The sequence below is a fragment of the Hemibagrus wyckioides genome, linkage group LG06, assembly GCF_019097595.1.
Source record: "Hemibagrus wyckioides isolate EC202008001 linkage group LG06, SWU_Hwy_1.0, whole genome shotgun sequence".
In the NCBI taxonomy this organism is placed as follows: Eukaryota; Metazoa; Chordata; class Actinopteri; order Siluriformes; family Bagridae; genus Hemibagrus; species Hemibagrus wyckioides.
In genome coordinates, this window is record NC_080715.1 from 36669355 (window position 1) to 36686854 (window position 17500).

A 17500-nucleotide genomic window follows, 5' to 3' on the forward strand; every position below is an offset into this window, starting at 1 on the left:
TGTTTGTTTTTGCTTCTCTTGTGCTCTTGTTTGTGTTTGTGTATGTACAACACATGTTTTTGTGTGTGTGTGTTGTAGAAGCCGCAGCAGCAGGAGCTCTTCCCACAGGGTCACTGTTGCGCGGTTTGCGGGAAGAACAAGTGCAGGCGTCACAGGTAGAGTATTACAGCCATGTTGTTCGAGCACAAATCATCATGTTTATTTATTTAATACAAATCTTTTTCTCATGCTCATTTACTCATGCTCATTTACTCATGCTTATTTACTCATGCTCATTTACTCATGCTTATTTACTCATGCTTATTTGCATATGAAACACCCTCAAACTTCCATATATGGTCAACAGCATCCTTTAATAAAGCCCAGTAGCCTGTCTGATGGCGAAGTTCGTCTCTACATGAATTATAGATACCGCTGCATAAAGGAGATTGATTTTTTACTTTTAGTAGAAATGAATATGTAAATAAATTTGTTTTACATGTGTATTATATTGCACTAATTGCGTTTTTTCAAACCAGTGATACTCATTATTATTGTCTTTTCAGCTCCCTTATTAGGAAATACATTGCATTATGAATAATTTAGCAGAGAGTTGGTCAGGAAATGCTAGACTGGTCTTCATTTTCTGGTAGAAATGTGCTTGAGGAGAAAAAAGGTTTTAAAATTCAACTGATGAGCCACTCTTGCATTTCTTCAAGCATCAAAAATGTGGATTTATTAAGTATTTGAGAGTTTACACAAATCAGAGTATTAAATATTATAATACATAAAACATTATACAAATCCTCAAAGTTGATGTGTTAGAAGCAGGAAAAATGGACAAGTGTAAGGATTTGAGCGAGTTTGATGAAGGGACAAATTGTGATGGCTAGACCACTGGATCAGAGCATCTCCAAAACTGCAGCTCTTGTGAGGTGTTCCCGGTCTGCAGTGGTCAGTATCTATCAAAAGTGGTCCAAGGAAGGAACAGTGGTGAACCGGTGACAGGGTCATGGGTGGCCAAGGCTCATTGATGCACATGGGGAGTGAAGGCTGGCCCGTGTTGTCATTTGAGCAATAGATGAGCTACTGTTCCAATTGCTGAAGAAGTTCTGATAGAAAGGTGTCAGAATACACTGTGCATGATGGGTCAGGGCTGTTTTTGCTGCAAAAGGGGGACCAACAAAATACTGGGCATAATGTTAGTCTTAGTGAAAAGTGTACATATGTTAAAGAATATCATAGTATTTTATCGATAATAATAACACCTTAATTGTTTTTGTCTATAGACCTGGTCTTCTTCTGGAAAACTACCAGCCGTGGTTGGGTTTAAAGGTGCACTCTAAGGTGGACGCGTCCATTGGAGAGGTACGATCACTGACCACACAGCTCTGTTCAGTCAGCACGAGTTCTCATGAAATCTTTAATGTTCTTTGTGTTTCACTGGTGTTCAGGTATTGGAGTTGGTCCTAGAGAATTTTGTGTATCCGTGGTACAGGTACGATTGACTGATGACCCCCCCCCGCCAACACACACACACACACACTTATCTGTATATATATTCATTTTTCTGTGATCTCTGGGCTATTGCCTCCTCTGTAGTTGATCCGTGTCTGGATCTTGTTTTGTTCAGGGACATTACAGATGATGAGGCTTGCGTGGATGAACTCAGACAGACGTTTCGATTTTTCGCCTCTATTCTAGTTCGGAGAGCTCAGAAGGTGAGCAGCGGGTTCTGTGAAATGATCATCCAGAACATGAAGTGTCATTTTAATTCATTAGAGTTTACTCAGTAAAATTAAATAACCTATAATTATGTTAAATATGTGACAATAATAGCAGTGTCAATTAATGTTAAATGAAATTAAATTAAGTAGAAATCTCTGCATTTCTTAAGGTTAACAAATCAGCATTAATAAACCATAAATAAAGTTTATTTTATTTTATTTTTGCAAAATGTAGAAATGAGACAGAATAGTGGGTACCAGTATTTAATTCAACTAATTATCACCATTTTTACTGTATTAATCTGGAGCAGTTTGATGTATGTGGATGAAGTAAGCATGCAGCTGCATTTAGTTTAGACATTTAGACGTGCATTTAGACGTGAATTAATAAGTGTATTATTAATCATAGTATTTATAATATCATAAATTATTGATCATAATCGCTTATTAATACAGAATGTTATGAAATTAGCAATTATTATATGAAAACAAGTATAAACACAGTCTGTAAAATAAAAAAAGAGGAGTAGAAAATTTAATATTTAGTAAAATTATGAATCTTTGGAAGGAATTTATTTATAATTTGGACTGTTTATTATTATTAAAGTACAGTGTGCAGTTACTGTGGCTCTCGCGCTTCCTCTGTCCAGGTGAACGTCCCTTCAGTCGTCACTGGTAAAATGATGAAAGCTGCCATGAAGCACATCGAGATTGCTGCCAAAGCACAGCAGAAAGGTCAGTCATGTGACTTCAAGATTAAGGCATGAAGTTGGTGTTGAAATGTGTGTTTTGTAATAATGGAATTGTGTGTGTGTGTGTGGGCAGTGGATAAAAACCGGGGCCTTCAACAGGTGGCGTTAGAAGAATACGGCGCAGATCTGCACGTGGCTCTGCGCAGCCGCCGAGACGAGCTGCTCTACCTACAGAAGCTCACAGATATGCTTTTTCCTTACGTCATGCCTCCCAAAGCTACTGACTGCAGGTACAGAACACACACACACACTCCCAAAGTTCACACTCCATTTCCCCACAAATTGTACATACAGTTAACACAATGTAAAGTTTCCTGTAGTGTTCTTCATCCTCTCTTTAACAAATTGCCAAGTACATTTCTACCTCAGTCAAGTATACACACACATCTTTAGGAGGACCTGTCACTGAAATGAGCTAATTAACATCATGTCTGAAGCTAACTCTTACCTTAAACACAGTGAAATGTATTTCCTCTTTTTGTTTGTTATTTTTCTCAAATGTATTCTGGAAAAATCCTTGTAGATTGTTCATGACGATCAGGTGACCGCATCAAATGACCTAGTCTTTGTTTTCCTCTCGAGCAAGTTATTTTTTTTTTAGAAAAATCCAGGAAGTATGTAAGCGATATAAGGTTGGAAAAATATATGGCAGTGCATGCTGTAACAGGATAAAGATCAACAGGATGACGTGATGCAGCGCGACGTGTAGTGGCATCAAAAGTGTTTAATTCTTATACACATCAATTTCTCCCAACACTAACTGTTTTTATTAATTAAGGAATGATGCATCAAACTTTTGGCAGCACAAGGGAGGAAAGGATAATGTCTTGTATGTATGTTTACATGTGCCTTACACAAGCTGTAAAATTGTAAACAAAATCTGTGGTCTGTTTATTCAGTTCTGCACAAAAACAGCTTAAAAAGCTATTTTATGTTTCACAGAAGACAAAATAATGCTAATTTCCACCGATCATCCTTTTTTGAAGTTTACCCACATCTGGTTTTTATTATATTCTCTTGACTTTTCGAGCATCAAAAACGAGTCCCTCAGTTATCCCCAGTGTGAAAAGTTGGATCTCGATGTCATTTCTCCGCTGCTGGGAAGAGGTCAAGTATGCAGAAGAGCCTGGAAAAGTAAAGTGTGTGCAGGAGCTGGAGGATTTATCTGAAGAACAGAGGGCGGTGAAACTGCTCAAGACAAACAAGGGAACATAGTTTGTCAAAATAATTAGTCAGCTAATATGCAGAATGCAGTGGATAAGCTTTTGAACTGGAACTTCTGTGGATATATATATATATATATATATATATATATATATATATATATATATATAAAATATGTATATGTGTGTGTGTGTGTGTGTGTGTGTATATATGTATATATATACTTGTATACTTGTGCTTTCATTTTATTTTGTTGTTGAGTTAGAAGCCTAGTTTTTAAACATCAGCTTAACTTCAGCTTTTCACAACTGGCTGTGATCAGCTGAGAAAGTTGCTTCCATCAGCAGTGAGTTGTGTATGTAGAATGTAATGACTGTTTAAGGAATTTCAGTGTGATCTGTGATCAGATGTGTTCCTTCACTTTTAGGTCTCTGTCTCTGCTCATTCGAGAAGTCCTGACTGGCTCTGTGTTTCTCCCAACCATGGACTTCATAGCCGACCCTGTACGTAAGAATGAGAACATCTAAACAAAGGTGTTTTTTTTCCACACCAAGTCTTTGTTCAAGCCAATGCATCTGAAACTCCATATGAACTGTGGTATACGCAATGAATGAGATGATAAAGCCCAGAGAATTTGCCAAATCCTCTCTGTTGACATTTTTACCAGATATTATTAGGAATCCCACTTTCTGAGTCAGCTCCTTTGGGTTCTCTGCAGTATTTTAAGAATTATACAGAAGCCCATAACCAGCAGAAGATCCTAGAAACAATGACGCCGTCTTTCATATATCAGCGAATGCGCTTCAGTTTCAATCTGCAATTAGACACGAATCCACTAATTGTGCTTCCATTAAAGGACCTCCATTTCACCCATTCTCCAAACTTAGAAAAGCAGGATCAACTCAGGGAGGAAGTGAAAAGATTGTGAGAAGTGCTCAGTTAAGGCCGGGTGTTATAAATACACACAGTTTTAAGAGATCTGGTATTCTCTGTTAAAGGCTTCATCTAAATTGGACCCTAAATGGGACGGTCCAGCTGTTGGGGTTTTGGGACTCTGACACAGCCACATAAGGTCTTCTAATGTGTCCTAATGTGAATCCGATATTTTATGAGGTGGGAATGGAGTCAAAATTAAATGAGACTTTTGGTTGGTCTAGTTTGGGGGACTCTTCCAGGAAGTCGTGTAGCGTGAGGAATATGGGTGACCATCTTTGCTGCTCAGGTGAAAAGAGTCTGCGACCTGAAGCCAGAATTTCAGCTTGTGGTTGGTCTCTCTCTCTCTATCTCTCTATCTCTCTCTCTCCCCTCCCCTCTTTGTCTCTCTCTCTCTCTCTCTCTCTCTCTCTGTTGTGTTTTTAAAATTATAAGACTTTTAATGAGTTTGTGTTTTTGGCCAATGAGGTGTGCTTTGCCAGTGGTAGGGTTATGATTTCACCTTACATGGGACGCTACAGTTGCTTTCAATTAAAGCAACTTTTGGTTGCTTTAATTTTTTTTTAAATTTTCTTGGTTCATTGGAAATAACGTGCTATGGCTGGGGTTTGAGGATTAATGTTTTCTTCTCACGTATTTCAACTGCTGCCCTCTGGCAAATGGTTCAGGTCCATCGCTTCACAAACTAATAGACTTAAACTTGGAACTTAAGAGCTTCTTCCCCAGTACAGGGAGCTAAATGCTGCTGGTTTGTGAACATGCACATAAATTGAAGGATCACATTCTGATTCAGCATTTTTCTATACACAAAACGTATTAATTTGCACTCTCTGTATACCTCAGTAGGTGTCTATTCACACATTACTCAGTATGTTTACATTCTGCTGCACTTTATATTCTAGATTAATTGACATATTTACATCCCATGACTATTTAATACCTTCTCATTATATGCAAATCTCTATACCATATACGTCATACAGTAATCAACTTGGTTATCACTATTATTGCCTTGACTGCAGTTGTTTTTATTTATTTTTTTTTAATTCATATTTCATTTGTTAAAACGGATGTATACACTATATTGCCAAAAGTTTTGGGACGTCTGCCTTTCCATGCACATGAAAGTAATATGGAGTTGTCCCGCCCTTTGCAGCTACAACAGCTTCAACTCTTCTGAGAAGGCTTTCCACAAGGTTTAGGAGTGTGTTTATGGGAATTTTTGACCATTCCTCTAGAAGCGCATTTGTGAGGTCAGGCACTGATGTTGGACGAGAAGGTCTGGCTCGCAATCTCCATTCCTAATTCATCCCAAAGGTGTTCTATCAGGTTGAGGTCAGGACTCTGTGAAGTTCCTCCTCACCAAACTCACTCATCCATGTCTTTATGGACCTTGCTTTGTGCACTGGTGTACAGTCATGTTGGAACAGGAAGGGGTCATCCCCAAACTGTTCCCACAAAGTTGGGAGCATGAATTTGTCTAAGATGTCTTGGTATGCTGAAAAATTAAGAGTTCCTTTCACTGGAACTAAGGGGCCAAGCCCAACCACTGAAAAACAACACCTGAACTCAATGATTTGGAGGGGTGTCCCAAAACTTTTGGCAATATCAGTGTAGTTTGCACCACATTATATGAGAATTGCCCTGTAAGTACTGCTCTAATTTCGCTGTATTCAGTATAGTGACAATAAAAGAATCTTGAATCTTTTTGTAATACATACCATCAGACCTGGTTTTCAGTGTTCTACATTTTATCAGTGTTTTATTTAAACTATGAATTTGTATAGGACCCTAATGGTAACGACTGTACCCTTGGTATAGAAAGTTAGCACATATGGCAGTATTTTTTTATTTTATCTTTTATAACATTTATCCAATATAGAAGTAGAGTAGACACTGTTCTCGATTTGCGATTGAGATTTATTTATTTATTTATTTTTCCCACTTCCTTTCCAGGACACAGTGAACTACATGGCGCTCCTGTTCATCGATGACACTCCTGTGAGTAATTTTTGATTTATTTGACAGACCTCAGACCTGCTGATCTAGTTCAGACCGTGTGTTATTTTAAATTATTTGTAGTTTTTCCTTTAAAAAGTGATTAATGCCTGGTGCTGTTTTTGTGCAAACATCTTACCAGCTAAATAACAGGCTTAGTTACCTGTCTACACAGGATTTACACAAATCACTATATAAGGTTGGGTTAATTTTTCAACCTTAATTGAACATGGTATGTAGGAGGCTGTTGTCTTAGCTTTGGCAGTTGAATATTATGGAGGATTTACAGCATAAGCTATGTCATGTAAACGCTACGTGACTGTGACATGGGAAACCAGAGAATGTTATTGAAGCATTTGGGTGTGTACTCTGTTTTTGGAGGGGGTGGTGTGACCTGGTCTGGTCCGGCCTGACCTGAACTGAGGTGGAGTTACTGGTGAACTCCATTTAAACAGTTAATGAGTTAATTATCTTATTGTCACAGCACAACCCAAAGCAATTTATTCCTCTAACATCACAGCAATTTGCAGGACATTTATTTATGTATTTATTACAGAATAAGCATTCGTACCATTTATGCTTCTGTAGTTACTTTTAATGTTGTTGAACGCCCACTTCACTCATGCACGGGGCTAACAGGTGCCTACACTGCATAAGAAAAATGTTCAAGATGGCCGAAGGGGCTCTGGACAAGATGTCTTACAAACGTCTTTTAAATGAGACCCACGTTGTGTGATTGATTTTTTTTTTTGAGCAATTTAAATATTCACTGTATTTTGCTAAATGTAGCAGCATCACTTTATGCTTTTGACATCATTTGCCATTAGCTGGGAAACAGCTTATACGTCCAGTTAGTCATAAACATTAGTGTTGCATTTCATAACAATACTATCCGTCTAAACTGTGTGCAGTATATACTAGAGGATATCGTGCATAGTGAAAGTGTTAGGAAGTCATTTGGGACAAGATCTAGAGCAGCTTTCATAGTTTAGTGATCTATTTTGTGAAATCTCCAGGTCACAACTACACCATGTTTCTCTGTCTATGTTCAGCTGTAATAACAAGCTTCTTGTTTCTCTGTTAGCCCGAGGCAGCAACTGAGCCTCCGTCTGCACTGGTGCCCTTCCTACAGAAATACGCAGACTCGCGCAACAAAAATCCCTCTGTAAGTCCAGCGAGATTCAACCATAAAACCTCCTGGAAATAATTTTTCATGATATATGCAGTGCCTAGGGAAAATTCTGCATCATCTTGAAACAGAATATATGTGTGTATGTATATTTGAGTGTGTTATAAAGTTCATGTGTGTGTTTCAGGTGCTGAAGCTGGACCTGAAGGAGATTCGACTGCAGCAGGATCTGCTGTTCCGCTTTATGAGTTTCCTTAAACAGGAGGGAGCCGTGCATGTGCTGCAGTTCTGCCTCGCTGTGGGTGAGTGTGCGAGTGTGTCTGTGTGCGTCTGACATCCGTGCAAGAGAGGTGCAATAATAACGATAAAGCACCAGAGCTTTGAGATCAACTTTAATGCCAATGTGACTGTGTGAGACTCAACATCTCAGCACATGTACACACTAATGAGATACATTACATGTTTAAATCGTGTCAAATCATGTAAAATCGTGTAAAATCATAGTCTCGACTTCAGACGCTCCAACACCAAGGCCCTCTGAGATACTTAGTCACTCTTTTTTTTGGACACAAGCTTCAGAAATTGCAATACGTCTGTGAATTTAATTCGTTTATACTCATTAAAGCATAGTTTGTCTCAGTGAAGGTAGTTTGTTTGTTTGTTTTTTTTGTAGGATTTATTGGAAACTAGTTTGTTGCATTGTGTCTTTAAATGATATGTTAGATGATTGGTTAAAGAGTGAATGGTCTGTCACTTTAACGGTTCTCAGCCATCTTTAATAACAAAACGTATTACAATCTTTAAGAGCACGCTACAAAGTATAGCTCCCAATTTGTGAGTATTGATTAATATTTGAATAATACAGTGTGTGTGTGTGTGTGTGTGTGTGTGTGTAGAGGAGTTCAATGATAAGATTTTGTGTCCGGAGCTGAGTGACTCTGAGATGCAGAGTCTGCACAGCGAGGTCCAGAAGATCTACGTGACGTATTGCCTGGAGGAGAGCATCGACAAGATCAGCTTCGACCCCTTTATCATCGAGGAAATCCGCAACAGTGAGTGCATCTTGTACGTTGTTTTTAAATAAGTATGTTTATTAATGTGAAGATTTTTTCCCCCCAGAATGATTTCACTGGTATGTTTTACAATTCAAATTTTTTATAACAAAGTGACTGCATACCAAGTAACACGATGGGGTCATTTGGTCACATTATTTCCTGTTTCTGCTTTCATGATGCCATGGAAACAGTTGTTATTTTTGTCTGTGTAAAAAACGCTCAGAAATGACTGGAGCACTGTCAACAGCTCCTCGCTTACAGCTGTTCCTCAAGATTCCAGAGGTTTATTGTCATATGCAGAGTGAAAACACAATGGTTTAGAACATACAGTGAAATTCTCACTTTGCACGTCTCCCTTACCAAAAGAAATTCCTGCACAATGACATGCAGTAAAAAGTGTTGTTCTTCATCGATTGAGTACAAGCCTAGAATTTCACAAGCTACATGCACAAAGATCTCTCTCTCTCTCTCTCTCTCTCTCTCTCTCTCTCTCTCTCTCTCACCCACTCGCTCACCCACATTCTCTCTTTCTCTCACCCACTCTCTCATCCACTCTCACTCACTCACTCTCTCTCTCTCTCTCACCCCCCCACTCTCTCTCTCTCTCTCTTTCTCTCTCTCTCTCTCTCTCTCTCTCTCTAACCCACTCACTCTCTCACCCACTCTCTCACCCACTCTCACTCACTCACTCTCTCACCCACCCTCACTCACTCACTCACTCACTCTCTCTCTCATTCACTCACTCACTCTCTCTCTCTCTCTCTCTCTCTCTCTCTCTCGCTCTCGCTCTCTCCCCCACTCACGCTCACTCACTCACTCATTCACTCAAATTCAAATGAGCTTTATTGGCATGACAGATTGTACATGTATTGCCAAAACATTTAAAAGGGGTAAAGATTACAAACAATCGACAAACAAATGAATAAAATAACAAATAAATAAATAGCAAAATGAAAGCATAAAATCTACAGGTATGAGTGAGGTGTGTGTGCGTGTGCAAATATGTATGTGCGTGGGCGCGTGCGTGAGTCATGAGCGCATCACTGATTGGTGGACTCCTCCCTCTTTTTGTGGCGGATGTGGATGTACCGAGCTGCCAGGGAAATACAGTCTCTTTTTTCTCCCAGTAAATACTGGAGTTTTGTGTCGTTCTCCAGTTTGATGAAGTCCGGACAAATCAGCTCAAATTTAGGAAAGAATTGTTTTCGAATTTCCTGTTAGTTTGGACAGGATGTGAGGAAGTGGAGCTCTGTCTCCACCTCTCCTTGGTTACAGTACAGACAGAACCTGCTCTCCCTGGGCAGCCAGCTCTGTCTGTATCTGCCCCTCTCTATGGCCAGGCTGTGGTCACTGAGTCTGTATCTGGTCATAGTTTTCCTCAGTGTGTTTTCTCTAATTGTACTCAGGTATTCTGCTGTTGTGTATTCTCTGTTTAGCGCCAAATAACATTGTAGCTTGCTTTGATTTTGTGTTGTTTCAGTCCAGTAAGTGAGATAATATTCTTTCTGTGTGTTAATCATGTGGTTGGGCCAAATTATGTGAATGAGGCGGTCAGTGTCCTGAGGTCGGTCAGTGTTAGTCAGATTAGTTTGTTTGTGGAGCCTCAGGACCAGCTGAATAAGGGGGCTTTTTTCTATGTTCGCTTCATGGTTTTTAAGGGCTTTAAAATGATGAGTCGGGGTCACTCAATTTCAGATGTTTCCAGAATTTGATGGCTCTTTTCTCGATGTGGATTAATAGAGGGTATTGTTCTAATTCTGCCCTGCATGCGTTGTTAGGTGTGTTCCTCTGCACCCTGAGGATGCTCCTACAGAACTCTGCATGCAGGGCTTCTATTGGGTTTTTGTCCCATTTGTTGAATTCCTGATTTAAGAGAGGACCCCAGACTTCACTGCCATACAGTGCAATAGGTTCTAGGACTGATTGGAATATTTTGAGCCAGATTCTAATTGGGATTTGAACTGAAATAGATTTTTTAATGGCATAGAAAGCCCTTCTTGCTTTCTCCTTCAGTTCATTCACAGCCAGGTTGAGATTTCCATTTGCCCTGAATTTCAGCCCGAGGTATGTGTAATTAGTGACATGATCAATTTTGGTGATACCAAGGGTGAAACTGCATCTCTTTCCCTGACCTCTGGGTCGTTTTTGAAAGGTTAGGACCTTTGTCTTGGTTGGGTTTATAGTCAGGGCCCAGGTCTGACTGAACCTGTGCAGGATGTCGAGGTTCTGCTGTAGAGCTTCCTCTGTAGGAGACAGCAGGACCAGATCATCTGCATAGAGGAGGAACTTTATACTGGAGTCATGTAGTGTGAGGCCGGGTGCTGGTGACTGTTCTAGTAATTTTGCCAGTTTATTAATGTATATATTGAAGAGAGTTGGCGATAGTGGACAGCCCTGCCTCACACCCCGCCCTTGAGTGAAGAATTCAGTTTGTTTATTTCCAATTTTAATTGCACATTTATTGTTTGAGTACATTGTTTTTATGATACTGTATGTTTTACCCCCTGTACCAATTTCCATGAGTTTAGATAGTAATCCTTGGTGCCAAATTGAATCAAAAGCTTTCTGAAAATCTACAAAGCAAGCAAATATTTTGGTTTTGTTTTGGTTGATATATTTGTCAATTAGAGTGTGCAGTGTAAAGATGTGGTCTGATGTTCTGTAATTTGGTGAGAATCCAATCTGACTTCTGCTTAAGACATTGTGCTCGGTAAGGAAGTCTATGAGTCTCGTATTGATGATGCTGCAGGGCAACTTCCCCAGATTACTGCTCACACAAATGCCTCTGTAATTGTTTGGGTCTAATTTATCTCCACTCTTGAAGATGGGTGTTATGACTCCTTTATTCCAGGCGTCAGGGAAATGACCGACACTCAGAACAAAGTTGAACAGTTTTAGTATGGCCAGTTTTAATTTGTGGTCAGTATTTTTGAGCATTTCATTCAGAATGCCATCTGGTCCACTTGCTTTTTTATTTTGTAAGGCCTGGATTTTATCACTCAGTTCTTTTTCTGTAATGGGGAAGTCTAATGGGTTTTGGTATTTACTGATGGTATGTTCCATATTGATCATTTTTTCACAGATTTGGGTTTGTTCTGGATTCATTTGTATTTTGCTGTAAAGTTGTTTGAAATGATTTTTCCAGATGTCTCCATTCTGAATGGACGCTTGTTCATGTTGTTTTTTATTTAGAAAATGCCAATTGTCCCAGAAACTGTTAGAATTTAGAGACTCTTCAATACTTTGGAGCTGATTTTGAACGTACTGTTCTCTCTTCTTTCTGAGTGCATGTTTGTATTGTTTAAGTTCCTCACAGTATTGATGGCGTAGATCCGTGTTGTTTGGGTCTCTGTGTTTTGTATTTGATAGGTGTCTTAAATTTTTCCTCATAGTTTTACAGTCTAAATCAAACCATTTTTCATTCTCTTGATTGATTTTACGAATATTCTTAGAGCTTTTGAGGTTAGATAATGTTGCCAAATAATCAAAAATGTAATTTATGTTCTGCACAGCCAGATTCACACCGTCTCCATTGTGAGGATAAAAGTTATTTAGAAAGTTGTTTATAAGTGTGCGTATTTTTGGGTGGCTGATTGCTGTCTGATATTTTTCTGTGCTGTTTTGAGTCCATCTGTAGCGTTCTCTCGTGTTATTCAGCTGACTGGGCTGTGAGTGTATGGTGGTGTTTTTGGTTCTTTTGAGATACAAGGTGATTTGACTGTGATCTGATAATGGTGTTAGAGGTTTGACTGTGAATGCTCTGAAGGAGAATGGATCTATGTCTGTGATCATATAGTCCACTGTTGAGCACATGAAACGAACTATAGGTGTATCTTCCAAGAGAGTCTCCTCTCACTCTACCGTAGACGAGGTACAGGCTGAGGCTTTGACAGAGCTCAATCAGAAGTTTCCCATTTTTATTTACTTGGTTATCCGAGTTGTTCCTTGGGAAGTTGACTATGTTTTGTGGAAAGCTTTGTCCAAAAATGTGGTTGTTCCCATTATCCGTGGTATAGTCGAGTAATGGACCTGTCCTAGCATTTAGATCCCCACAGATCAACACACTTCCCTGGGCCTGGAAGTGGTTCACTTGACTGTGGAGAGTTTCAAAGATGTCTTCATTATAATATGGAGATTCAGAGGGAGGAATATAAAGGGCACATAAGAAAATATCCCTTTCTGTTTGGCTTAGATGTTTGTCGATTTTGAGCCAGATGTGATTTTCTTCTTTTTTAATTGTTTGGATATGTTTATCAATTTCTAGTTTTTGCCAGATTATAATGCCCCCTGAATCTCTCCCCCGTGAGATTCCTTCATGTTTTCTGGAGGATATAGATATTTCTCTGTAACCTGAGGGACAGAGAGTGACTTCATCAGTTCTGCGCCATGTTTCTTGTAGTATTATAATGTCTGTATTTGATATGTTTTTTTGAAATTCAAGGGTTTTAGTTTTGTATCCAAAACTGGATGAATTGATTCCTTGTATGTTCCACATTGTAATAGTTAGTGATTTCATTTTTTTTCCCAATAAATTTAAGAAATCCAACAGTCTTAACAGTCCTCTAGAGCAACACAAACCCACCAACAACATATAAACCTTATAAATATAAACCTTCTTTTGTATCTCTTCTACTCACGGCTACTGGTCCAGCCATGTACATATTATTCTGAGCATGTCCTTGATCTCCCTCAGGTTAGTGTGGTTTTGTTCATTCTGGGCTGTAGCATGACCAGGTTGCTCCTGTAGCTCAGTCCGGTCAGAGTGTGGATCATCTTACTGCTTTGTTGTTCTGTTGCTCCTCACTGAAGCTGTTCAGGGTCTCCTGCGTTTTTGCACACATTGTTCCCAGGGAATAGGGCCTTTGGGTGCAGTGTACTGGGGTCTTAGGTGTTGCAGTATAGGTTGCTGGTGGTATGGTTCAAAGTGTGGAGGTCCAGGTTGTATGTGGTGTGGTCTAGGATATTGGTGTAGGAAAGGTTTGCTGGTGGTGAGGCCTTGGGCGTGGGTGAGGGTGTAAAGTGGATTGGCAATGGGGTGCGGGCCTTTGGGTGAAGGTTGTAGTGTTGATCTCAGCTGAGTGTGTAGAATCACTGCTTTGTAGTGGTAAAAAGCCCCTAACGTGTTGGGTGGTGATTGCTCTGGCACTATTTGGGGGGCTGACATGGAGCCGGCCCAGGGCAATGTCTTGAAGGGTTTTAGCAAACACATGAACACTGTCTTTACGGAGATGGACGTGGTCATGGAGGTGGTGAATATTCAGTGTGGGATGATGTGCCAGGTGAATGTTTGGTATTCCAGCACATCCACGTGATATGTCTGTGTTCACTCTTCGTATGGTGTTAGGATGAAAGTCTGATCTGGGTAGGATTGTGGAGATAATGATTTTTGATTTTGGGAAAGTCTGTGTTGCTTTGATGGCCATTTGTCTTACTCACTCACTCTCTCTCTCTCTATCTCTCTCACTCTCACTCACTCTCTCTCTCTCTCTCTCTCTCACCCTCTCTCTCTCTCTCTCTCTCTCTCTCACTCACTCTCTTTCTCTCACCCACTCGCTCACCCACATTGATTCTCTCTCTGTCTCTCTCTCTCTCACTCTCACTCACTCGCTCTCTCTCTCTCTCTCTCTCACCCTCTCTCTCTCTCACTCACTCTCTTTCTCTCACCCACTCGCTCACCCACATTGATTCTCTCTCTGTCTCTCTCTCTCACCCACTCTCTCATCCTCTCTCTCTCTCTCACCCACTCGCTCACCCACATTCTCTCTCACCCACTCTCTCATCCACTCTCACTCACCCACTCTCACTCACTCACTCACTCACTCACTCACTCTCTCTCTCACCCTCTCTCTCCAGCTCTCTCTCTCACTCACTCTCTCTCACCCACTCGCTCACCCACATTGATTCTCTCTGTCTCTCTCTCTCTCACCCACTCTCTCACCCTCTCTCTCTCTCTCTCTCTCTCTCACCCACTCGCTCACCCACGTTCTCTCTCTCATCCACTCTCACTCTCTCATCCACTCTCACTCTCTCACCCACTCTCACTCACTCATTCACTCTCTCTCTCTCTCTCTCTCTCTCTCTCTCTCTCTCTCTCACCCACTCACTCTCACTCACTCTCTCTCTCTGTTGCATGCTGGGAGTTGGGTGAGTGCAGTGCAGGGTGAGAGGCTGTTGGTGAGAGCAGGATACCAGTTCACAACTGTTTTTTTTTCTTTTCCCCCCTTTTTCCCTCTAATTGTGTGTGACTGGGTCAGGGTTCTGTGCTGACTCGATTGTTGCTTTCTATAGCGGAGATGGCGTCTCGTAATCTCGTAATGATCTCTCTGCCATGGCTTCAGGTGTGTACCTGAAGAGAGTGTCATGGTGGAGGATGTCCTTATACCGCTTGGCGAGAAAGTTGGTTTTGAGAACATTATTTCCGCCTCCCACATGAACAAAGCGGTTGTTGTGTTTTTAAAAGAACAACGCTTAGTCAGCGAGTTGGCAGTGAATGGTTTAGTTGTAAAAGGTAAATATGTACAGATTTCACCATTGTCTACCCCGTCTGTAAAAATTACCATCTCACTCTTGTCTTAGTCTTGTAAAACCAGTCATGCATTACACAGTGTCTTTTTCCCACTCTCTGCTCTGTTTTCTGTTTTTCCTTTCTTATTTTAACATGGAGTCGCTAAGGATAGGCTCCCTTAATATCAGTGGTGGAAGGGACAGACATAAAAGAGCTGTAGTGGGTGAGATTATACAACAAAAGAAACTGGATGTGATTTTTCTTCAGGAAACACACAGTGATGTAAATAATGAAGTTGAGTGGACTATGTGGTGGGAGGGACAGTATACACTCAGTCATGGCACTAATCTCAGTGCAGGAGTGGTACTTTATTTCCTAAAAATGCTAAAATTTTGAAGGTTGAAGAAGTAGTCAAAGGCCGCTTGATAATAACCAAAGCTGAAATTAGAGGTGTTGTTTTTCACTTTACTAATGTCTATGCACCAAATGCAGGGCTTGAGAGGATTATTTTCTTTAATAATAGAGTAGACTTTACACTAGATCGCAACACTGAGGAGCCACACACACAATCTTCTGTCTGTCTTTCAAAGTTGTTAAAAGAATTTAACCTCCTGGACATATGGAGAGAAAAAAACCCCACAGTCAAGCAGTACACATGGATCAAAGTTTCAGATGATAGAATCAGTGCAGCACGGTTAGATAGGATCTATATATCAAAACAGTTCAGCAGTAGAGTTATTGACTGCCCCACTTCTCCAGTAGGTTTCTCTGATGACCAGTTAGCCTCTGTTACGATAATTGTATCACAGTTCACTAGCAGATCCTCTTTTTGGCATTTTAACACAGTTATTACATGATGCTGATTTCTGTGAGCAATTTCAGTGCTTCTGGGAACACTGGAAAACCAAAAAGAATGATTTTGAGAACCTGAGACAGTGGTGGGATGTTGGGAAGGTCTCAGTCTGCTATGTCAACAGCACACTGCCAACTCAAGTACCAAGGTGAAGCAAGCAATCAAGGCTCTTGAAAGTGAAATAATGAACATTGAAAATGCTGGTTTACTTGATCCTGGTCTACTTGATCCTGGCTCATATCTGGATGAAAGAGTGAAGGGAGCACTTGTAAGATCTCGCTTTACAGCTCTTGAAGATACGCACAGAGTGCCTTCTTCTTTAACCTTGAACGCTCAACTGCACAGCACAGACAGATGGTCTGTCTCTGTCTTCCTGATGGCAGAGTGACCACTGATATTACAGAAATGCGTCAGCTTGCTGTGGATTTTTACTCTGGCCTTTACACTGCTGAGGACTGTGACTTAAACTGCACTGAACAGCTTATATTCGGACTTCCTCAGATAGACTCTGAATCAAAAGTCAAATGGAGGAACTCACCATTGCTGTGAATCAGCTCTGCTCAGGCCAGTCACCGGGGATTGATGGTTTACCCTCAGATTTTTTTAAACATTTTTGGAACTGTATTAGGGGGGACTTCTTTGAAGTATTACATGAATACAGTAGGGAAGGTTTCTTACCAGTCTCATGCCAACGTGCAGTTCTGTCTTTACTACCTAAAAAGGGATATCTGTCCCTATTAAAAAATTGGAGACCAGTGGCACTTTTGACCACCGACTACAAGATCCTATCTAAATGTTTAGCCAACAGGTTGAAGCACCATCTCCATTCAATAGTGGATAAAGACCAAACCTACTGCATTCCAGACAGATCAATCTTTGACAATTTGTTTCTGGTGTGTGATGTGCTAGACATTTGTAAGACCTCTGGTAGGACTGTGGGTTTACTTTCTTTAGATCAGGAAAAGGCATTTGATAGAGTTGATCACACGTATCTGTTTGAAATTATGAAGGCTTTTGGTTTTGGAGACACATTTCTGAATTGGGTAAAGCTACTGTATACTGAGGCATCATGCATGGTCAAGGTAGGAGGTGGATTAAGGAGACCAGTATCAGTCTCAAGGGGGATTAGGGAAGGTTGTCCATTGTCTGGTCAGTTATATGCTTTGGCAATAGAACCACTACTGTTTTATCTTAGACAGAGACTATCAGGGTTCCATGTGCATGGTGGGCATCAGGGCCCAAGTTTGTCAATTTCTGCATATGCAGACGATGTCACAGTTTTTATTACCCATGATCAAGACATCAAAACCCTAAGTGCAGCACTCCAGGTGTACCAGAATGCTTCTTCAGCCAAAGTGAACTGGGACAAAAGCGAGGCTTTATGGGCAGGTCAGGGTGGCCAACT

General features: G+C 40.5%; 1 protein-coding gene across 3 annotated transcripts in view; it reads left to right on the plus strand.

The window, feature by feature from the left end:
- snx14 (sorting nexin 14) overlaps positions 1-17500 on the plus strand; it is a 62816-nt gene that overhangs the window by 14824 nt on the left and 30492 nt on the right. For all 3 annotated transcript variants that reach the window (XM_058393124.1, XM_058393120.1, XM_058393123.1), the window contains exons 4-14: positions 79-155; positions 1269-1347; positions 1434-1477; positions 1613-1700; positions 2357-2441; positions 2532-2688; positions 4050-4125; positions 6512-6556; positions 7638-7718; positions 7870-7984; positions 8579-8734. In XM_058393124.1, coding sequence (XP_058249107.1) covers positions 79-155; positions 1269-1347; positions 1434-1477; positions 1613-1700; positions 2357-2441; positions 2532-2688; positions 4050-4125; positions 6512-6556; positions 7638-7718; positions 7870-7984; positions 8579-8734 — 1003 coding nt within the window. The remainder of the gene's footprint in view (positions 1-78; positions 156-1268; positions 1348-1433; positions 1478-1612; positions 1701-2356; positions 2442-2531; positions 2689-4049; positions 4126-6511; positions 6557-7637; positions 7719-7869; positions 7985-8578; positions 8735-17500) is intronic.